This window comes from Solanum tuberosum, unplaced genomic scaffold (genome assembly GCF_000226075.1).
Source record: "Solanum tuberosum cultivar DM 1-3 516 R44 unplaced genomic scaffold, SolTub_3.0 scf00026, whole genome shotgun sequence".
Taxonomy (NCBI): Eukaryota; Viridiplantae; Streptophyta; class Magnoliopsida; order Solanales; family Solanaceae; genus Solanum; species Solanum tuberosum.
In genome coordinates, this window is record NW_006238952.1 from 2,577,234 (window position 1) to 2,601,933 (window position 24,700).

Genomic DNA, 24,700 nt, shown 5'->3' on the forward strand with positions numbered 1-24,700 from the left:
ATTTTATAGTAGAAAAAATGATTTATTATATTATATTATTATATATTATATTATATTATATTATATATTATATTTATTTTCTACTATATAATAAAAGAGAGTTTATGTATATATTATATTATATATTATATAAACTCCCTTAGAAAATAAAAATATATTATATATATTTTATAGTAGAAAAAATGATTTATTATATTATATTATTATATAAAATATTCAATGTCCCATCATAAACTCCCTCTTATATATAAGTAGAATAGAATATATTTTATTTAAATATATTAGACGTTATACAAAATCACTTTTACTCGGAAAGAGAGAAATTAGGGTGAGAAGTGAAAAATTGGAAATCGGGTCAGGGTACGCGGAGATAGAGGGAAATAATTGGGGGTTCGGCAATCTTTATAAATACTACTCCAAATCCCCCCTAAAGATGGATTTTACAGCATTCCACCGTCTCCTCTCTCCGGCGCCGATCTCATCAGCACTAATTTTCACGTACAAATCTTGGCGATAATTTAGGGATTTGAGGATTAAATTTTCACGTCTCACTGTATGAAAGTTCGGATTTAATTCAGCCAGATGAGTATTGAGCCATTCAATAGGTAAACTTCGTATTATGCCTGGGGTAACTTCAATATTGTTGCGATTACGAGGTGATTTAGAAACTGTTCTTTCTTCTTCCGATGAAGAATGGGAACTACTAGATAGTTCGTCACCACTTTGACCTAATTCCAAGAATTTTCCTGGAACTATTTTTTCTTTATCAGACTTTGCTTCAACTATCTCAACAAAATTAAACAATATATACTTAAATTCAACTATCTCAACAAAATTAAACAATACATACTTTAATTATACATTTGAATAGTTCTAAATTTATTTATTTATTCTAAATAAGTATATATACATGTGTATTTTGAGTTATTGAAATCTGTTGTTGTTGTTGCATGAGTGTAGCAAGATGCATCTGAAGTTTTTCATTGTCTTCCCTATTTGTTCATTTTCGGTTTCTTGTTATGTGGATTTATTTATTGGATAGGTTGGTGAAACTTGCGGCAAGAGCTTTCTATGATGACATTACAACTAAAGGCGACAATCAGCCCAAGTCTGGCAGAAGTGACAATCGAGGAATTGCAGTGGTGATTCTTGACGCACTCACAAGGTTATCAGAGGAAAAGATACGATGTTATTTGTGTAGTTATTTCTTACTTCTTCAGTCTGTTTTTAACTCAGAAACTTTATTTAGATATTTTCAAGAATTACATGCATAGTTTGTGCACAATTCACCCACACATCCACAACCTCATTGTATTTCAAGAATTGCATGTTTAGTTCATGAACAATTCACCCACACACCCACAAACTGCATTGTATTTTCAAGAATTGCTTGCTTAGTTTGTGCACAATTCACCACACACCCACAAACTGCATTGTATTTTCAAGAGTTGCTTGCTTAGTTTGTGCACAATTCACCCACACCCCACAAACTGCATTGTATTTCAAGAATTGCATGTTTGGTTCATGAACAATTCACCCACACACCCACAAACTGCATTGTATTTTCAAGAATTGCTTGCTTAGTTTGTGCACAATTCACCTACACACCCACAAATTGCATTGTATTTTAAAATAAATTGCATAGTTTATTTGTGTAGTTATTTCTTACTTCTTCAGTCTGTTTTTAACTTAGAAACTTTATTTAGATATTTTCAAGAATTGCATGCATAGTTTGTGCACAATTCACCCACACACCCACAAACTGCATTGTATTCAAAAAAAATTGCATGCTTAGTTTGTTCACAATTCACTAACACACCCACAAACTTCATTGTATTTTCAAGAATTGCATGCTTAAAAATCATTATTTCAGGCGGCAATGGGTGAGGGAAGAAGACTTGGCAAAGGACTTGAAGTTGCACACGAAACAATTACGCCGCACCTTGCGGTTCTTTGAAGAAGAAAAGCTCATCACACGGGACCATAGGAAGGAGGTTGGTTTTATGCTCTATTGCATAAAGATGAAACCCGCTGCCCTTTTTCATTTACCTAGGATATTATTTTGGAAGATTTAACCCTCTTGCTAACTTTAAGAAGGTTTAGTTTCAACATCGAGAGTGTTCCAGTCTTTAGATATCTGAAGCAGCTTCATCTGTTTCCTTAACTTAGCAATTGGTTCCCTTTTATACAAATTCCTCCTAAGTAAAGAGGAAGATGTGAGAAATTTGCTGTTTGGTAACCACATGGCTGTAAGGTGCACACTAAGCTGTGTCTCTTTATTCCATTTTGAAAATATGGTAGATCTTTGATGTATATAATTCAAACAATATCTTATCTAAAAAATATGAAATTGTTACATAATTTTCTTTGGTTACCTACCAACACAAACAAACAATAAGGAAACCAAGGGTGAAGCTCAGTCTTACGTAGCTCATCTATTTGCTTAATCTAGCCAAAAAAATTTTCACATTTTGTTATTATGAACCATTAAAAAGATGAATCCTATTTTGCAATTACCTTATGCATTAGTATGTTCTTCTACATGAGAATACTCTTTCAAGTTGTTTTTTCTAGGAAATTCTATTTCTTCTTTGGTACCATGGTCCATGGTTCAAAACATTGAGATCTGTTAGGCAAATGCATTATGACAACAAGGAATAGGAAAGTTTTCAGTTACAAATACAAAGTAGCAGCATTTTGTCTTCTGTGTGTGCTCATATTTTTTTAACCTCAGCCCTCATTAACTTAATTGTATTGTGGGACAAACTAATGGCGTTTTAATGAATGCTTACGTATCCTCCTCCTTTTACAAAAGATGCTGTGTGGAAGGGGGTGATTTGGCGACATATTCTCCCCGCCCCCCTGCCTGCCCTTATTAACTAGTTGCTAATGGGCAACCAAGTATACCCTCCTTCTGTGCCAAAAACTGATGGGTGAGAAGGGGGCGATTCAATTGTATATTCGTCTGTTATTATCACATACTACTAACATCAGATTTTGCCTGCAATTTCTGTGCTAAATAATCTGTCATTCGTTCTTTAACAATCTTCTGTTACAGGGAGCAAAGGGTGCTAAAGTATACAATTCTGCAGTTGCAGCTACTGTTGATATCCTGCAGAATGGGAAAGAAGGAGATGACAAAATAAAGATGCATACTCATTCTTATTGCTGCCTGGACTATGCACAGGTTCCCACCCCAAATCCCTTATTTACCAACTTCGTGTAGATTTATTAAAGTATTCTGATACTTCTAGTCATAGCATTTCCCAACTTGACTGATAGACAAACAACCAAGAGACATGAGAGACTTAAGTAATCTATAGTAACAAACACTTTTGCTTATTATGGTACTAGCACAAGCATTGATTGTTGAGCAGGGATAACTTCTCATTCATCTTGATATCATTGATATTTAACTAAATTGGTACTTTCATGGAAGTTAAAGATTCAAGGTGGCATTTCAAATTCTGCAGATATATGATGTCGTGAGGTACAGACTGCACCGAATGAAGAAAAAGTTAAGAGATGAGCTGGATAACAAAAACACAGTGCAGGAGTATATTTGTCCCAACTGTGGGAAAAGGTTCTGCCTTCAATACTGCTGCTAAGTTTTGGCGTTTTGATAGGTATGCATCTCATGACAAACTCAGGATTTACCTTAAATATGCGAATTCAGATATACTGCGTTGGATGCGTTGCGGCTGATCTCTCCTGTGGATGAGTACTTCCACTGTGAAAGTTGCAATGGGGAACTAGTGGCAGAGAGCGACAAGCTAGCTTCTCAAGGGACCACCGATGGGGATGACAATGATAGGAGACGCCGCCGCGAAAAGTTGGAAGACATGCTTCATAGGGTGGAGGTTTGTCTTCTTTCTGTGTTAGGTTTTAGGGTGTTCTATTTTTTTTCTCGTTGGAGGTTGATATATAAGGTGCTCTCTCTTTTAAATTATATTCATCTCATTTGGTCATGTCATACTGCTGGCTCTCGGGTTGGGGTGTTTAGTGTTCAGAACGTGATAAATGAAGCAAGAGCAAGAGCGAGACTGAGAGAGCAGCTACAACGAACTCTATAGTGCAGTGGGTTTTTAAGCGTCTTATTGCTCCAGGTCCTTAGGTGGATATATACACATATACACAAAAAGAAGTCAGTGAACTGTTTTGGCATTTGAATCTATACATCTTTGCTAGTTTGCTCTTGTTACTTCATACATTTTCAATGTCCACAGTTACTAAATTATGCTGTTAGCTTTAACTTATGTTCATCTATAAAAAAACTTATGTTTATCTTAAAGAAACTTATGTTCATCTTACACTTTTCATTTAAATATGTTAATTGTTTTGTTGTCTTGCATGTTTTCAAGATCAATGTGGACTTAATAATTTATATGTTGACTTAAAACATCAGCTTTCAGCTTTTTATATTCTTGGTTTGGTTGGTAACAGAGAGTCCTTAGGTATATAACATGGGAGTTTGACCTGCATATTGATGCCTAATGGATATTCTCCCGTTCAGGGGTATCCTCTCTACTCAATTTTTTGGCACACCTATTACTATCTACATCAATAGATGTGTTCTCTTTGATTCTGAACTTCTTTTGAACAAAGAATTGTGCTTGCTGTTTCCCATGTCAAAAAACCAATTTTGTTCTCACAATTATGATATACTCCTGATGTTCCATTTTATATGGCACTCAGTGCTTCTTTAGTTTGTTAAAAAATGACACTTTCCATATTTGGGAACTCTTTTAACTTAAAACTTCTAATTCTACCCTTAATGGCATGCCTAATGTCATGGGATGTTTGAAATGTACTTTTTCTTTATCAAAAAGTTTTTTAAGTGTACGGTTGGTATGTGTCAAACGTTTTTCTTTCTTAAAGCCTTGGTGCACCCATGAGATCCCTGGGATAGAAAAATGAGATAGAACACCATATTGTTATGTAGGTTCTCTACTTTTTTCTTTTGGTGTACCTGCATACAGGAGACTTTCCTAATTTAATGAAATCACTCTACTTCATTAATTTTTTTTTGGAGTGAGTGCAATTTGAAGCTATCTATTCTTTTTGCTATCACTGTTAGTGGAGGGATTTATATACACCGCCTCTTATCCCTTATCTCTTTTTGGTGCACCCATGAAATCTCTAGAACTCTAGAAGCATTGAAGATTGGGTGTTGTAAGATTGACTTGACCAAGACCTATAGTTGCTTTGTATTTTAGGTAAACTTCATGCTTAAATTTTAATACGATCATGCTTCTTTGTTCTAAATGAGATAAGGGCATTTTGTGCTCTTTTTTAAAGTATGTAATCTGATTACTTTACTTGATTAAAAAAGTATATAATCTGATTACTTGGTAGAAAAGAGGGTGTCATAAGACAGATCTATGAAGTTCTGTTCTCGTTTTGGTTGAAAATTGGTGGAGTCCCTCTCTGTTTCTCCCTTTCTGTATCTGCCAAATTGCATGCTTCTCTATATCTTTCTTTTGGCCTGAAGGAATTCGATTTTATCTTTCAGTTTAATAGAGCATGATTTTTTGGGTAGCTTTGAAAGAATTTCTTTAACTTGTATAGGCTGAATTTTTTAAGGAGAGATCGTGTCTTGCCATCTAGTTTGAAAAGAGATTTTCTACTACGAAATCAATGAACTATTCCTCAATCTGTGAACTAGTTGGGACAATTTTGACAGCGTCTATTTTAGTATTACTACTTCTCTTGGATTATTTAATTTTCTTTTGGATGAGCTATAGCCCCTTGTTGTTTTGATCTCTATAACAATTGGTGAATTATAAAAAACCTTTTCCTCCTTTCCTTTTTATTTTATTGTAACCTTGGATATCTGAGAACAGTTGACTTGTTACCATCTCTTTCCTGTGCATCTGGTTCAGTTTACTGAGAACTAAAAGAATTGTAGGCACAACTCAAACCACTGATGGATCAACTTGCCAGAGTAAAAGATTTACCTGCTCCCGAGTTTGGAAGCCTTCAAGCATGGGAAGTGCGAGCCAACGCTGTGGCCCGTGGTGCAAATGGAGATAATGCAAATGACTCAAAGTCAGGACAAGGGCTTGGATTTGGTGGAACACCTATGCCGTTTGTAGGGGAGACAAAGGTTCTTTTGCCCAACTGGAAAAGGAAAAAAGAAATACTGTTGTTACAGTCTTTTACTTGGAAGCTCATCATTATGTGTTTCTAGTTGCTTCTGATGCTTCTTGGAAATGCAATGCAGTGATTTTGGTGTATATTCATGCTCATGCATCTTAGTTACGACTTGCATGTACATGAATTTTTCCAACACACACTCACATATCTGAACTGGATTTTAATGCACTAGTCCATACAGTGAGGTTGCACAACATAGCTTTTGCTCTGTGTTAGGTAGTCTCCTGATCAAATCTTGAAAACAACCATTTTAACCCCCCTCCTTTTATTGCAACATTGGAAGTTTTCTCCCTTTTGTACCTGTGAACATCTTGGTTATTTGTTTATACTATATACAAACTTCTGTTTCCTTTCTCACTGATAACTTGAGTCTATATTTATCCTTTAGCAACTGTTTTTTCTCAATAATACAATATGTAGCAATTGCTCTGAATGCTTTCAATAAAATATCTCCGTCTTTCCTTATGAATTTGATGGAGATAATAGTGCCCAAGTTATGTAAGATGTTGATTGAGTGAAATACACCCTGAAACTATTGTGTCATGAATTTAAACCACTTTTTGCTGTTGATTGCAGGTTGAAGTTGCTTTCTCTGGTCTTGAAGAAAAAGGAGATATCAAATCCGAGGTTTCAGTTACACCAATGAAAGTTTTGCCTCCATGGATGATAAGGGAGGGAATGAATCTTACAAAAGAGCAGCGAGGAGAGGTCAAGCAAGAATCAAATATGGAGGGTACTTCTACTGCAGCAGGATTATCTGATGACAAGAAGTCCATAGGATTTGAAGATGTTAAAAATATACAGGTTAAGGTCATTGCCTTTTGTATGGTTCATTACCTCTTCCGACCCTGTCCTTTCTTGCTTGAGTTCTCCATATGCTGTATATTGATGCTTTAATGCCTTTTTTTTTTTCTTGGTTTTGGTAGGATGAATATATTAAGGCATATTATGAGGCTCTATTCAAGCGGCAAAAAGAGCAAGAAGAAGCTACCAAAATGTTGCCGGAAACATCAACTACAGATGGAGTGTATAACACCTCTACTGAGCGCCAAGTTGGCATGAAATCCAAACGTGAAGAGGAGGACAAAGGAGAGGATGTTGAATGGGAGGAGGCCCCACCTGCAGGTAATTTTATATTGTTCATATACTTCAATCTCTTAAGTGGTTGAGGATAGGAGGACTGTTCAAAGAAGTTGATAATGGAGGTGCTAGTGATTGAAGTTATTAGCTTGCTACATCAGGAGGTTCAGCTCCTTACCTTGTTCGTTCATGGGAGTTGCTGGTGTTGTACTGTCAACTGTGTACTGCTTTGCTATAAGCCATTCATGGTGCAACCGTAAAAAAGATACTATTATGCAAATTCTTTCTTGAGTCCTTATAAAATGGAGAGAGACCATAAATGGAACAAATGGATCAAAATGATATTCTTTGTGCTGATCAGAACCTCTGGGGTTTAGCTGCTTTAAGTGTTGGCCATTTTTTTTTTTGGTTTCCCGCAAATTCCAAAGTTTCCTCCTCTATGTCTACTTTAACAGCGAGGACAACACTTCTTCTCCTAATTGTTAAATATTATTCTGAAAAATTACCGCTAACACAAACTGTGGTATTTAAAAGGGAGCAGGGTAGAGGGGTTGGCCAATATTCTGAACCTTTGGACACACTGGGGTTGGGACAAGCTAAACACAAGGGAGATCTTTTGGGTATCAAAAGATTTTTAAAAATAAAAGGAACATCAAGAACATTGAAGAAAATGCAACTTGTCAAAGTATGCTAACAACTCTTCACATCTTTCACGAATTAATCTGAAAGAGCTTAGGCACATACGCACAGCACCTATAGTTCTGAATAACATACTCAATTTATACACTTATATATCATAGAGATGCCAAGAAAGTGATTATATACACAATTTTCTGTCCTGTTTGAATAAAACAACTAGTCTACGAAAGCTGAGAACTGAAATATATGGCCATGTGGGAATCCATGCAAGAGAGGAGAGATATGGATAATTCTGTTTGAGAATACTTAAGGTTCCAGAGTTACTCAATAACAGAAATCGATTGCAAATGCCATGCAATCTCTGTGTAGTTTATAGAAGTTGGGCCTGTAAACTGAGCAACATGTGTCATGCACTTTGCTCTTCCTAGGAAGTAGTAGTCTTAGATTATTAAGAGTGGCAGTAGATACACTTTGGATAAGGAGAAGGTGTAATGATTTTCTCACGAAGTTCAGTTCAGGTGTGTAGGTGAAACTTAGCGACCAGTTAGAGAGGATCTTCTAACTTCTTATAGTTAGTATGATGTGTTACTTTGTTCTGCTTGCTTGATTAGAGTTTTATAGGTGATGATCACTGCTAAATTTTGTCTTCTCCCAATTCTTCAGGCTCTGATTCTTCTTTCCTTTTCTCCCGAGTCCTGCTTCTTCATTTTCACTTTCAATTTATTGGTCGTGTTTGATTTGCTTAGTTTTGAAGTTCAACTATCATGTTCACATTGGGTATGTTTTCAGGTAATACTACAGCTGGAAATCTCAAGGTAGACTTGAATGTTCAAGCAGATGCTTCGGAAGACGACAACGATGAAGAAGATGACATAGACTGGGAAGAAGGTTGATGGTCAAAGTAATTTTTAAGCTGCAAAATAAAAATACAGACTGCCTGAAGTCTGCATGCATGATTGTAGCTTCGTGAAGAGAGTACCATCGTCATCCTGACATGGGGGTCGTTTGGTTAAAAGAAACTAAGCTATGTAGGAATTGTGTAATACAAGGACTAATAACGCATTATTTTTATTGAGTGTTTTTTTTTTTTGCACTAGAAATGGGATATACAAGGTAAAATTCAAAATTTGGGTTTACTTTTTTAAATTTAATAGAATTTAAAGAGTACTGATGATGGATTTGAGGAAAAGATGGAGTGATTTTGTCTTTTGATGTTTAACCTATGCATTGTTATTCCATATTATATCAGGTATAGTTTATAATATATGATGGATTTAGGCGTTAGCAATGTAATGCTCACTTTAGGACTCAGGTACACATAAATCCTCCCATAACACTCTCTATATCTACCTTGTTTCCACTTTCAAGTTTCAACAATATTTTTAGTGGGAGCATTGATTTAATTTTAAAGTCCAGAGAAATACAGTAAGAAAGCATTAAACACAAATCATCCCATAAGTCTCTGTGAACCTTTGTTATTGGTAATAAGTAATATCATAAAATAGTAACAAAACGAGACATTAAAGAAGCGACAAGAGGGGTTGCTTGGATGATAAACACTCTCCACCTCCAACTTGACGTTTTTGGGTTTGACTCTCCAATGGAGCAACAAGAGTGGGAGAGGTGAAAAAGAAGAAGACGACATAAAAGAACTCTAAAAAGAATAAAGAATTCTATTAACTCTGATGTCTATCAAAGCATAAATCTGAAACTCTTCTCACACAGATGATAAAAGGAAGGGATCCCAAACTGCATTGTCACCAACACCCCAAAGCCCATTTTCAAACTGCAGGAACTGTTGTTCAGTTGGAACTGAAGCTATTTGTGTTAATCCATTCATATCGGGCATCATTATTGACCCATTTAAAACATCTACTTCCCCAAATGTAGACAAATCAACCATTGGTTCACCACTAACTGAAACTGGCCATGTACAAGTAGCAGTACCACCAAAAATGTTATTATTTATAGTAGTACTAAATGAAACCTCGTCTTGGACTGGACTCATTTGTGGTTCTCCCCATGGTAATCGTCCTTGCTCGTTATCCCACATTATCGCTGAGTTTGTCCCACTATACCACTGGTTATCTTGACATTGTGACGATGAGATCATGGGCTGATAATCGTTCGTCATGAGGCTTATGTAATCAAGATTGTGATTTCCCCTGAACAAGTCATCAGAATATTTGTCAATTTTAGGTAATTTCTCAGTTTGTGAGGATGTTTTCTTGATTTCAATACAAGGTAGTGATGGTTTAACTTTGGATGCTAATTGAGAAGTTGAATTAGAGGCATAAGCTTGAATGAAAGATCTTGAATTCTTGCTGTTAAAGAGTTTAGCTTTAAGTGCACCAACAAGACTATTTTCAGGTTCCTCTGTTCTGCAGGCTTCTTCAAAGTTAAAAGGCACAGAATTTTCAAGAATACTACTACCTTGGTGGGAATCAGACGCGGGTAGTTCAAAATTAGTACGAGCATTAGCCCCTCTTAATGTGCGAGCAGCTTGATCATATGCCCTTGCAGCATCCTCAGCAGTGTCAAAAGTACCAAGCCATAGCCTCACCTTTTGTAAAGAATCTTTGATCTCTGCAACCCATCTTCCTGATGGCCTTTGGCGAACACCAACAAATCTTGGATGGCCCCTTGATGATGGTTTTCTTCGTGTTCTAATACCGTCACTTGGCTGAGGTACTGGTGGCTTCATTCTTGAATATGTTTGGTTGAAATTGGAATCAAAAGTTCATGGTAAGGTAGTCTGTCTCTAAGCTTGGTGTCTTGAACTGCTGAAGGTATAAAATGGAGAAGGTATCTTTGAATTGTCACAAATGGACTAGAGGAAAATGATATTCCTCTGTATATAAAATTATAAACACAGAATGAAACTTTCTAGTGTTGCAGGCCATGTTGGTTCTATCGACTGAAAATCATAAAATATGAACGAATTATGGCAAGACATCGACGATTTTATATAGTTGTACTATGTGCTAATGCAGAAGCCTCCAAATGTAGATGTTGTTTTCAGAATGATGTGATCAATATAATTTGGATATTGTAAACATTCTGTTGCCCCTTATATACATTCAATCAATGCTACAAATGGCAAGTCACTAGGAAACACAATTTTTTAAAAAGATTTCTGGTGAACAAAGACCAGATCAACTCTATAACTTGACTAGTTCTACAGGTTAGATAAATGTGAATTAATATTTATGTTGTAATGACAAGATATATCAGTAGAGTACGTTAATTAAGTTTAAGGTTCATTTGATAATGTATTGAATTTAATGGAACAATAAGCAACATGATATGAAAATATGTGTTTGATTATAATAGTCTAAAGAACAATTATTTGGTGTAGTATTTGATTAAATCGTTGTCATATGAATGACCGTTTCATAGGAGGTTCAAAAGGGGTTGAGAAGAGAATGATAAATTAAGGCTCTAAATTAAGTACCAAGGAATGGATCAGAAGACTATGTTGGGCTAAAATGGTTCAAGAATACTCTTAATATAACGTGATATTATCCACTTAGGATCAAGTGTGTGTGATTTTTCCTAAAAGATCTCACGCCATTAAGTATATTGAACACCTCCAATGTGACGAACAATCTTCAAAGCTACGGGGAAATGTCGTAAACTGGCTGGCCCATAGACAGGCAAATACACTAACCCGAGCCTCATGCCACACTCCACCATCTTCATACTTATCCTGCCAAATCAGTGGTTCGATATTAGTTTTCTGAGTGAAAGTTGAGAGATTTAAATAAAAGTATTGTCAATTAAATTTGTGTTTTTTTCAAAAATATTATACTAATTATCATTAAAATAAAAAAAAACTAAATATTAAAATATTAATTAAAAATCTACATGCATCACAAAAAACCACGTGATTAGTTATTTTTAATTATAAAATTATCACATTTTAAATTATCTACCCAACGCAACGCGCAGACAATTATACTAGTTTTTAATAATAAGAGTGATATAATTTACAGAATATTCATTCAAAGTAGTCATCACATAAGACTTCTTTTTCTTTTCAACTATCAATATGAGACTTTATTTTTGCGCGCACACAACTCACTCTTGCTAGCCAATTTTTGAGGCAAGAAAAAACACAACTCCACTACTAGCAGCTGGATGATTGTCCAAATTTCACCTACTACTTTCAAATGACTAATCGTTGTATAAACCACATAAATCCAAGTTTATGGAGAATCGATCCAAAAAACATAGTAATAGGGTCGATGAAATTAAGGTGAAACCGACAAGAGTTATTACATTATAGTAGTTATATTAAGGCATTCAAAAAAATTCAAAGTCGATTGCCACTTCCGAAAGAAAAGGCCTCAAGCCGCTGAGGTCTATTGTCTTCACCTGCTCCTAACACAATAGGAAAGAAGGTTTGTCCCCTATCCTCTCATCACTTTAATTTTCGTGCTATTAATGAACAACTACAATAATATGTTCAGTGTAGTCCTTCACAAATGAAATTTGTTTCCCAATTTTTATAAGTAGAAAGATTATTTCTTATAGATACTCAGATCAAAAGAGAAATTTTCGAAGCAGAATGACCCAAAAAATAAAACACATGACAACAAAATAGTCAGGCACAAGACGAATAAAACAACAAATTGTAATACAAGAATACTTTATTAATGTACGAAAGTAAAATTGTATATTGAAATAACGTTGGCCTACGTTAAGTAACACTTTCTATCAAGTCATATATGGTAACCTAAAATTAGAGTGATAACTTGTTATAGTGAGATAAATCATAAAAGTTTTGATTATTTATAATGAGATAAATCATAAAAGTTTTGATTATTTATATTGTTTGAATTCCTATAATAAAAGGTATTTTCTAGAATACAAAGTGCTTTAACATAACTGGACTACAGCACGCGCATCAAAGTCCAAAATTAAATTTAACTTCCTTTCATTGTACTACTTGAAAGTTGAAATACCTAACCTTTGACTATAGTAATTTTGGGGAGATAAATGGGGATCTTGCACTAAGAAATTGCATTTAATTAATAATAACACTATTTATATTACAAAATAATAATAATAAAAAAAAAGTGCTCATTGTCCATGGACCTCACTTCTAAAATGAAAAATTATCAGAGAATTAATATAATGTCCTCTCTTTAATTAGTGGTAATTAAAGTTGATATTGTTAATTTCTAGCATATCTTGACCAAAATTTTTCCCTCCATTTTGTAGTGATTTTTGTTGACTCTGTAAAAAGAAATTGCACATGAAAATTAAAAAGAATAAAATTAACTTAAAAATAAATACACTAATCTTGAGTTTCACTAGTAATTGATCTGATCAATTTGTATAGTAAGGAAGAATAAATCAATGATTTCTGCTTTGAGCCTTTGATAATAAAGTTTTAGTAGTTTCTACTAGATTTTAATTTTCTTTCTTCCGTGATTACAGAAGTAAATAAATATCAATTACAATAAAGAGCAAAAATAAAAAGAAAGTCCAAAAATATTTCAATAAGGAATTAGTTCAATGGCTCTTTCTTGTCTTGTTTGCTACATGTATATTCAATGGCTCAAATGAAGAGTCATGATGTGCAATGGGCTTCTTGATGGTTTTCGCTATTCTTCATATAGTAATTTCGAACCATGCTACTAAAGGTTACACTTCGTACATTCGTAGTATCATTTTTCTAAAGTAACAATGTTATGATGTCCTTCTAAAGACTTTAAGTTATATATATTGTCAGTATTAAAAAATAATTAAATTTATGATTATCGGATCATCTTATAAAACAACTAGCTAGATATAGTTGATTACTTGATTATGATAAGGAGTTAGTAACTTGGAAAATAGGACCACCAAAGAATTGTAGTGTGGAGGATGGAGTTGTTCTTGCCTTAATCAGAGGTTTTGGATTCAACGGATTCAAATATTGAGCGCTTCCTCCCATATAAAACTCTACACGCATCCAAATATAGTCAAACTCGTTGATCCGATTCACTAACTTTAGCTCAAACTTATATATGACTTGAAACATTAATCAAATATTTAAGAATAAATTTCAATTTCAAACACAATAAGTCTAATAGGTTGTTAGCTTTTAAGCTCGAATTTTATAAAGTGCGACTCTTGAATTTATCTACGTTTCCTTGATGGAAAAATAAAACAAACTAATTAAAGTACTTCCTATTGAATTTAATGATCACTCTACCGTGTCAAAAAAAATTTATGTTTCGTGTCAATGTAATTAACTAATTATATAGGTTTCTTATATTTCAAAGATAAATAATAGGGGCCATGCATTTTCCATTAATTAAAATGAAAATAATATAAGGTTTGACTAAGGAAACTTTAATGGCCAGTCTAACGTGAACGCAAAGCAAGTTTTTATTGGAGGAAAATTAAATGTCGACTAACTTTGCCTCCTTCTCCGTATTATTTGGACCTCCATTTCTCTCTTTTTCTCCGTCCATTTTTACTTATGCACTATATTATTTTCTCCGTTTATTTTTACTTATGCACTATATTATTTTAGAATATGTAATAATAATTGTTCAATTTATAAAATCAATAAAGAATTTATCAAAATGACTTATATTTAATAAGCAAGCGTGGTTTGGTAAAGTTATCCTTATCATTTATTATTTCTTAATTCATGTGTCAAGTGAATAGTGGAGACCTGTGTAAGCAATTAGTTACTAATATATATAAACAAAATAGAAAAGTTGATTTTGATGATCAAAGCTTAATTAGTTTTGGTGATCAAGTAAAGTCTCATGGAAGCAAAAACATTGCTCCCATGTCAACCTGCAGCTTATGTAACAACAACTCTATTTCTAATTGCTTCTTTCACTCTTCAACTTCAACTTCAACTTCAAGATCTAAAATTCCCATATTAATACTACTATTTCTTCTATATACTGTCATATGCTTTTCTGATCTCCATGCTCCCTTTTCTCTCCCGTTATTATTATGGCAGTAATATTCAAAATTGTTACTAAGAAGTGTCTATTCGCTCTCATTCTTTCGATTGCTATCGTCTTCTGTCTTATTCATGGATGGTGTAATTACTCCGATAATGTGATTTTGAGCCGCAGAAGAGAATTGATTGCAACTAAATTTGATTTTACGCCGTTTATGCCACGTCATCGTCACCGGAAACACCTGTCTCCGTCGCCTGAAACTGAGATCGATCCGGTTTACGGGGTCGAAAAACGCCTAGTTCCTACGGGCCCAAATCCGCTTCATCATTGAGGTTTAATTTTATAGTCCGTGCATTAATATATTCATCATCAGTACTACTATATATTGTTACAATTTGTAATCTGTTGTTAATTATCAAGCACGACGACGCATAATTTTTGTATTATATGAGAAAAGTTCCAGATCATATCAATATCTTTTTTTCATCTTCAAATTATTTGATTTATTTCATAGTTTTCGATATATTGATCAGACTTTCATGTGGATTGCTCGTCTAGCTAGCTAGCTGTTTTGCTCTGAAATTGTTAGCACTAATCATTTTTTTTATTAATATGATTAATAAAAACTTTGGATCATGGAAAATCATGGAAAGGGTGATAAATATAATTATATTAATTGTCATTGGGATGTTAAAATTAGTCTGTTTGTGACGGCACGGCAAGTTAGGTGGGAGGGGGGGTTGAGAAATGATGGCACTACAATTGGTATATACAATGTGTTGTCATTATATTATTATTATTTTGTGTGTGAGGGTGCGGGGTTATGATGGGAACCTTGAAATTACTAGATACAGATATATAACCAAAGACATGCTTAGAAAGTGTGGTTGACTTTGTGACATTTATTTTACTATTCCCAATTTATATGATATAGTTCAAATTTTGATTTAAAGTTGAATAGAAAAAAAATGATAGCAATTTATTCGTATGCTCTTTAAATATTTTAAATTGTTATTTCTTGTGATTTTGATACTTTTTATGTACTTTCTCCGTTTCATTTTACTTGACGGCTATATTAAAAATATTTTTTTCTTTTTTATTTGTCTATTTTAGAGTTTTAATGCATAATTAATAATGTTAGTTTGGTAAAATACATTTTTAATTAAAAAAATTAAGCATTATGTCAAGTTAACATGAGTCAAATAATCTGACAGAGAATGGGTGTATATAAATTATTTTTTGAAAACCTAAAAGATTATATGTCCGAATTCAGGGTAAGTACTAGTAATACTAGACTCCATTTGTTTTTGGTTTTTTGTTATTTGATTTTGTAAATTAATAATGTTAGACTCCTCCTTTTCGCTTTCATTATTTTTTAAATGCTTCCTTTTTTCCCTTTCCTTCTACTATTTTGGTTAGTTTTGTTATCTCCTGTATTCAGATTAGCAACCTCGATTATATATATATATATATATATAGATATATATATATATATAGCCTACCAAAATATAGAAGTGTTCTGATAGACGTGTTAATAGTTTATGTAAATAAGATCCCCACGTGGCGGAGGGAAAGATATTTATTAAGGGAGTTTGAAAAATAAAATATAATATTTGAGATTTAAACTCGTGAATCATCACTAAGTCAGCCTTTACTCTTGTGTTAAGGGGATTTATGTTATCTCCTGTATTCAGATTAGCAAACCAGAAATAATAAAAGATGAAAAGAAAAACACAAAGAACTATCCGAGTCCACAGAACCCACTGTGTGTCCTTAAGAAATTTAATCCCCTCAAGTACCCGAGGTTGCAGATTAATTCCTCCCAAGATAAAAACGGATTAACCATTAAAGAAGTAGCGGTACCTCAAACTTCGATAATTTCAACGAACTCAAAATGACAGCAATGAATCACACACACAGACACGATCGATCGATTTTGTTTTGTAAGAAATGTATGCAAAAGAAGGGAAGAATTCGATACAAAAAAATGAGAGAAAACCTCTCTATTTATAGCCAACAAAGGGTAAATGTCACAACTCTCTGGAAAGAAGACAACCTTTCAGAAAGGTCACAACACTTTGAAAAAGGCATAACCTTTCAAACGGTCACAATCCTTTAGAAAGGACACAACCTTTCATAAAGTTCACAACCCTTCGGCATAGTTACAACTCTTTAGGAGAGTCACCACCCTTAATTTCCTGTTCACACCTTTAAAACCCAACAAGTTTATGATGAGATCATGAATAGTATTTGATTGCAAACATACACCAAATGATCCATAAAACATGCAACTGGTCTCAAGATCATACGGTCTCATTTGATTGATAATTAATTAGTATTTATTTGGTTTAGCTTGTATGTAAAGTTACATACTTGTCTTCTAGTGATCATAATTCAAACACCATTTATAAATGCTTTAGTTTTACCCTATTCAATATATTTGACGATTGATGGTGTATTTGGTAATATAGAAAATATTTTCTAAATTATCTTTTTCAATAGATTGACATGAAATAGTTTCCTCTTAAATAGGAAAAGTAACTTCCAACTGTTCACCGAAACTCATTTTCTTCACAATTATCTTAATTCTTAATGAACTCTTAAACATTACTATTGCGATCTGTATTACTAAATATTTTATCGAAACTCTATCAAGTTTGCCTAATATTGTTATAAGGCTACCTATTAATAGGCCCTTGTGATTAGATTCTTCCCCAAATCCAGCGCATAGCGAAAGCTTTAGTACATCGGACTGCCTCCCACCCAAAAAAAAAAGGACTTTTTTTTCCGAGAATTACTTGTATCATACTAAACACACCCTAATATAAAATGTAGTGGTTGTACAAAGATGAATAATGTATGTGGATGTTTTCTTGTGAGGGTGTTGAGTGGTTAAAGGGTAAGTGGGCTAAAATTGTGACCTTTTTCTATCTTAAAAATTGTGGGCTATACTATAGTCTATATTTTCAACATACAACAATATGGTGGTTGTGAAACTGTTTCTTTGACTTATAAATGGAAATGACATTTTACACTTTTTGTAAGCACTAGCGTCTCTAATTGGTTCTAATAATGATATATACTCGTTGACTTCATGTGTCTCAACCATTAAAATTTGTACCTGATTTTTTCAATATAATTCATGGAGGTCCACTCAGGTGTGTTGGCAGTGTAAATTGAAATATATATATATATATATATACTATTTTTATTTTATTAAGAGAAGTGTCAATTGAAAAGATCCTATATAAAAATAACGAAGAAGATCTTATCCAACAATGGTATAACTATAATTTACGTGGGTCCACAATGTATTGATTTTCAACTATGATACAATTATAATTGGAGAGGCAATTATAGCCCTTTGATGCTAATGATTTTCAACTGTCGATCTGCATATCTTGGCCACTAACTGAAACACGATACTCTCTCCGTTTTAATTTATGTAGTATTATTTGCCTTGATACAAATTTTTGTTTTTAAAGTTTATCATCTAAAATGAATTTTAGATATTTATGTGAATATAAATAATTTTATTAGGTAAAAGGAAAATTTTAAAGCTTAGTTATTATGAAGTGAAAAAAAAAGTACATATGGGTGGGAAATGATTTAAGCCATCGGGCATTTGTTGGAGTGGAAGCCACCGGGTCCTTATTCTTCCACTACATGATCAACTATTTCTAATTTCTTTCCTCTAGTGGTGCCGTCTCCCTGATGACATTGAGGGTGGATGGTCTAGAACTTCTGATCTCGTTTGCCTCATGGTCAAAGCTTGAAGTCTTAAGTGAAATTGAAGTTGATCACGGGGTAAGTAAATGTCAAAAGTCTAAGACTATTTATTTTTAAATCAATGGTATAATTTCCTTCTTTTTTTTTTAAGGTCATAAAAATGTTGCTAATCTTTAACCAATTTTCAAATATAATCTTTAAAAATTATCCTTACAGACTACGCTAGACTCGGTTAAATGTTTGTTCATATATTATTCAACTTTACATATAAAATATTACACTGTTTTGATAATGTGTGACGATGAAATTCGATCGCAGGCCTAACCTTTGCATTTCTATATTATTTAATTATGTAATTCTCAATAGTCTAATGTTTGGAATAACATAGAAAATTTTAGATCGTAGTTTAAGAATTTCTCATAAAAAATTTAAGGATAAATTACATAAATTCCATAATTTTAATATGAAATTACAATCTATCCCTAATAAGTTTTTAATTACATTAATCCCTTAAAAATTAAAAAAACCGGATACAATAATTGAAGCTTGGATACATTAATATATAGCTCGGAGACATTAAATACTATCTCAGATACATTAAATACTGGTTCAGATACATTAATATGTAGCTCATATACATTAAAAACTTGCTCGGATACATAATATGTAGCTCAGATACATTAAATACTGGTTCGAATACATTAATTTGCAGCTCGGATACATTAAAGAAATAAGGGATTTTTGAGATTTTTAAAAGTAATAGGGGATAATGGAAATAAGTGAAACAAAAAGTTGTGTATTTCTGTAATTTAGCCAAAATTGAATTTGCTCAAAGATAAACCATCGACTACACTTCCCCCATTAGGCCCATTACCTATATTATATGACATCGTTGATTAGGTAACCCAAACTCACTAATGGAACATTTGAGGTAGCCCAATAACCAACGTCCAAGTTGTTTAGGCAAACAAACTCACATGTAATATATTGATTGAATGACATAAAAATTACATATATAAATTTCATAGTGTTAAGAGCTAATTATAACATATCTTTATTCTTTTTCTAATTACAAAAATACCTTAAAATTATAGGACCTTTGATATATCAGGAAAACTGCGGATACATAGCTCGCGGATTGCAAATGATACATTACTTAATAGGAGTGATGTATCCGAGAGGGGATAAAGATGTTTTCAGGAGATGATAGGGAATTATTCGAGAGAGATTTTTGTATTTTTTTTAAATTGTGTAAAATTTTATAGATGTGGTAAAATAAGATGTGTATTTAGGTAATTTTTCCTTGAATAAGTGCCTATCTGTACTTTAAAAAAACAATCATCATATTTTCATCTAGTTTGGATTGAACATTATTGTTTTGATGATTCAAACATTAATTATTACTGATTAAATAAATAACCAATTTCATTGACGTAACAATTAGTTATAAGCTCTAATATTTCATTATAAGATAGTAAAGTACAGATTTAAATTGATTAAATTATGTAAGATATTCAAGAATGTGAGTTTTTGGTCTGTTTATGTAAAAAGTATGTTATACTTTAACTATTTTATTTTACTATATCAGTACCAACTTAACATAACATATAGGTAATTAAATTATGAAATGATTAATAATTATAAATAAATATAAATATTCACAAGAGAAGAAATAAAAAATAAATATACCAAATTTAATATCTAAAAAGGTATTTTAGAATACCTAAATTTCTTCTTCTTTTCTCCTTCTCCTTACCAGCCTTTGAACCCTTGACCTACTAGTGGTATGGACCAAACTCCTCAACCACTATGAACAAGGAGGCTGGTGTTAATTTTTTAACAAGAAAAATTATTTATATCCTACAAAACACATAAAATGGGCCAGGCCCACAAGATTCTCTTTTCCATATTTCCAATGGAAGTCCAAAGATTGATGGGCTAGAGTCCATGTTCAACGGGTAAAGCTTAATGGCCTACAAGTATTTAATTTGGTCTTCATATTTCAACAAAACTAATTTTCAATGCTTCACATTATTTCATCAAAGGATTACAATAACACATTGAAATCTCGTAAGTGGGGTCTGAGGAGGGTAGAGCATATACAGACCTTATTTCTACCTCATAAAGGTAGAGAAACTGTTTTCAAACGACCATCAAGCCTCCGTTTGAGCACAACAAATCAAAATGAGTATGAAAAGAAAAATATCAATGAAGAAAATATAGAAACTAATACAGAAACAATAATAACAATGAAATAGTACAATAAGTAAAACACCATAAAAGGATTCAGTAACTTTTTTTTTTCTTCTTTAAAGAATCATATCAATGTTTGGTGATTAAAACTTCAAATTCAACTTAAAGTTGTATTTAAAATTTGGAAATTTATAACTTGTTCTCCAACTTATTTTTCACTTTTGAAGTTGCACTTAAGTAGATCTAATCATGAAAATTATTTTAAATATTCTTTGTAAAAAGTATAACCAAACACAATTTTATTTTTAACTCCAACTATATAAATAAAGTTTTATAATTATATATTATAGTTAATTATAAATTTCAAATAAAGTGAAAAATATTGAAATGCATAGCCAAATGCCTACTAAGTTTTGATTGAGGTATTGTTGAAACCTAATTGTACTTTTTGAACTCACGTGGGAAACTCTTTTTAAAAAAAAAAAGATATTGTGAGGATTGTGATGGTATTTGATATTACCAAATGTGAGATGATTAAGGTTTTAATTAAATTCATCATAATTGCATGTTTTTGTAATGTTTAATTTAGGTCTACTAATATACTGAGAATGATAAATCAAGGGTTATAACTTATAATCACATTTTTATATTTTTTTTTGGGGAAAATTAGCTATATAGTCATAATACCTAACATATTTAGTCAAAACAACAACACTTTAAAATATTTATTTAAAATGACAGAATGTCAATATTTTCAAAAATAATTTGTATTCACATTTTATTATTTATATTTCCTTGTATTAATCAAAAGAGTCCATGATTGGATCAAATTCTAACCAATAACAGATTAAAAATAAAAAACAAATACAAAATTATCCATTAATATCTTCCCACATCTTAGACGTTTCCCACCTTTCACGTTTCGCAATTAAAGTTTTTGTTTTCCCCCAATTTTCACGCTCTTAGATTCTCTTTCTTCAAGTTTTTTGCTCACCTTGAAACACAAGGTATTCAAAGCTCGATTCTTCAACAAAATTGGTGGATTAATTCAAGGGATTAATCGGTTGGTAAACAAAATATAGAGATTAATTCAAGAAATTTTGAATTTGGTAAAGGTAATATCGATTAGTTATTTAAATTTCTTTTGATTTGTTTTCAATATCACTGTCTATGGTTTTTTTTAGAATTGTACATATTACGAATTTTCAGTTAATTTTTTGATTTTTATTCAAGTTTGTTTACATATTCATCTAATATTTATGTATTTCAGATTTTTAGTCGTTTAAACAATTTTTTTCTAATTTCGTTTTAATATTTTAGAAATTCCTCCAAGACGTGATTACTAGCATATGAATGGTGGTTAGAATCTCTTCGTGGTATTGGCACTAAGGGATCTGGGATCAATTTCAATGGCCCCATTAAAGGTGCCACAAGTTTCCCCAAGTTATTCTTACGGCAATTGCTTTCAATAGAACTTTGTGGCATTGGTTTGAATCGGCTATTGCAGTTGAGGCAAAGGCTATGTACAATACGAGATTCATTTCAATATGGATGCTAAATATTTGTATTTCTTTATTAGTTTGTATTCATTCTAATAAGTATGCCAAATGAAATACAAATTATTAAAATTTCGTTGACAAACAACTTTGGAAGAAGAATTCCCAACTCAAACTTCGATATAATCGGTGTTCTCCAAAACTGAAACTTTCTTTTTTTATTATGTTTTCATCATAATTGTATACCAACAACTTTTGCATTTTATGTGCTCACTTTACCATTCAAATTAAAACTTAAAACTGATATTTTACTTTCATAGTGAAAACTAAAAATTGTATCCGAGTGATCAAAATTGTATTACATAACTGCCAAATATATTTTTCTTTTATTTATTACAAAAATGTTACTGATTGTATCCCAATATAATCTAATCATTACATATAAATACGAATTAAGAAAGGATACAAACTTATTTGTATTCATTTTGCGTTTGAAATACAAAATGATATTGAAATACATAATTATTTTTGGAATACAAACTGAGCTAGAAAAATAGTTGCTACAATTTTAAAGTGAAATACTGATAAAATAACAAAACTGGATATTGTAATATAAATACAATTATTTTAATACAACTTATTCTATGTTTTTCGAAAACAATATTTTCAGTGAAATAATAATAATATAACAAACTGGAATATAAATACATTTTAGTTTGAATACAACTTAATTGTATCCAATACTTAATTGTATCCAGCAATCACTACAAGTCAACAACAATCTGTAAACAACCACTAATTAGTTGATTTTTTTTACTCCATAGTTGTACGCTGTCCAGAATTGTTATGCTTGTATCCCTATATTACAAAACATCCGTAATAAGCTATAAATCTCAATACATACAAAGATTTCACTAATTTAATCAGGAAAAAATAATAATTATACTCGACATATGCAAATATTTCATCCAAACAAGAAAAAAATCGAAAAAAATACCTGATTGTTTTTCGATTGTTTACTGGATGTGACAAATTTATAGTCCTCAATTTTGAAAAATTTAGTTTCAAAAAATATGCCGTATTCAACTTGAAGAATCTTTGAAAGTTATAAGATGAATGATTCGGAAGACAAACTAAATTATTTTTAAAAAATAATTGATGTTCTTAAGAAGAAAGAAAAAAAAGCCTCGACAGAAAGAAGGAGATTTATAATTTTTCAAAAGGTAACTGATTTGTATTTAAAACCTTTTTTACCTTTTTTGAATTTTTTTGTTCCATGATTTTCTCTTTTCTGTTATTAATTTTTGTATTCTTTCAAATTAATCAAAATAAATAAATACATAACTAATCCATTAACAAACTAAAATAATGACATTTTTAATAAATAATGAAATTGTTGCTAAGGAGTCCCACTAAAAGATAAAATATTGCTGTTTTGAAAATTTTCCTTTTTTTTTTTTTTTTGCCTTTTCAAAGTCGGTTAAGGACGTGATTTGTTTATTACTGAAATATTAGTTTTTCCTAAATAGCTTTAATCATTACGGGGGCTATCAGTGTGAATGAATATATGCAACTTAAAATAATTCCTTCTAAATATGGTTGAAATGATGAAATCATTCATATTGCTAATGTTCTTTTAATCTTTTTTTAATATGAATTTTTGTATTTTATTTCTTACTCATTTTGATATGTTTAACTTAAATCGAATATCTATAAAAACAATCACTTTATCTTTACAAATTAGAATTAAAGACTTAAGGTTAAGATTGGATACACATCACTCTCCTTAAACTCTACTCATAAACTTACATTGCCACATTGGGCATGCATGCTATTATTATTATTATTATTGTTATTGTCGTATATTTATCAAAATTTGCAAATACTATCTATCATTTTTTTAAAAAAAATTATGTTTATATTTATTATCACTGATTTTCTTTTCTTGTGTCAATTTTTCCCCCTTTTCGTGACATACAAATTGACACAAGAAAAGAAAATCCGTGATAATATATATATATATATATATATTTTAAATATATTTAGTATATAGTATAGAGTTATTTCATTATGAAGGTAAGAAAAAATGGTTTTAAAGATTTGTGTGTGTGAGACCTTCGTAAATTGATTGTTTTTATAGGTAAAAACTTATTAATAATGGACACGGTAGACATTGAAATTTTGTGGGACTCTACAAGACTATTCAATTCGAGTTGGGACTCTACAAGGTGTGTTCAATTCAAATTAGAATTCTTAGAAACTACTCAACTCTAAACCCTAGTTCATGCCTATATAAAGGGTACTAAATTCTCTTAAAGGCATCTCGAATACTCCGCTAATTGATGGAATATTCATATAGAGGTCAAATCTAAATCATCGTAGTTCAAGAAATACGCCACTAACGGTCCTCGAATCATGGATAAATCTTAGGAGAGTAGAATCAATGGAGGATTATCAATAAAGTTATGTTTCTTCTTATTTTATTGTGAT

At 31.9% G+C, this 24,700-nt stretch overlaps 2 protein-coding genes across 3 annotated transcripts; one reads left to right on the forward strand and one right to left on the reverse strand.

The window, feature by feature from the left end:
- The first annotated feature begins 300 nt into the window (after positions 1-300).
- On the forward strand, positions 301-9,064 carry LOC102579587 (transcription initiation factor IIE subunit alpha). Of its 2 annotated transcripts, none has more exons than XM_006341587.2 (10): positions 301-605; positions 1,043-1,165; positions 1,874-1,994; positions 3,059-3,187; positions 3,474-3,583; positions 3,677-3,860; positions 5,909-6,106; positions 6,733-6,966; positions 7,083-7,281; positions 8,665-9,064. In XM_006341587.2, the coding sequence occupies exons 1-10, from the start codon at positions 583-585 to the stop codon at positions 8,766-8,768; spliced, it is 1,425 nt and encodes a 474-aa protein (XP_006341649.1). In that variant the 5' UTR covers positions 301-582; the 3' UTR covers positions 8,769-9,064. The 2 variants fall into 2 exon arrangements, with proteins under 2 accessions (XP_006341649.1, XP_006341650.1); XM_006341588.2 differs by having other exon boundaries at positions 302-605; positions 6,733-6,960.
- A 528-nt stretch (positions 9,065-9,592) lies between these two features.
- LOC107059576 (ethylene-responsive transcription factor ERF034-like) lies at positions 9,593-10,579 on the reverse strand. Its single transcript, XM_015306261.1, has one exon. The coding sequence runs from the start codon at positions 10,577-10,579 to the stop codon at positions 9,593-9,595; it is 987 nt and encodes a 328-aa protein (XP_015161747.1).
- Between the last annotated feature and the right edge of the window lie 14,121 nt (positions 10,580-24,700).

Excerpts from the sequence above, each read along its gene's own strand:
- LOC102579587 (XM_006341587.2), top strand. The coding sequence starts at position 583 with ATGAGTATTGAGCCATTCAATAG. Across the intron at positions 606-1,042 it reads AGTATTGAGCCATTCAATAG|GTTGGTGAAACTTGCGGCAA; the intron begins GTAAACTTCGTA and ends TTTATTGGATAG. Across the intron at positions 3,584-3,676 it reads TGTCCCAACTGTGGGAAAAG|ATATACTGCGTTGGATGCGT; the intron begins GTTCTGCCTTCA and ends ATGCGAATTCAG.
- LOC107059576 (XM_015306261.1), bottom strand. The coding sequence starts at position 10,579 with ATGAAGCCACCAGTACCTCAGCCAAGTGACGGTATTAGAACACGAAGA.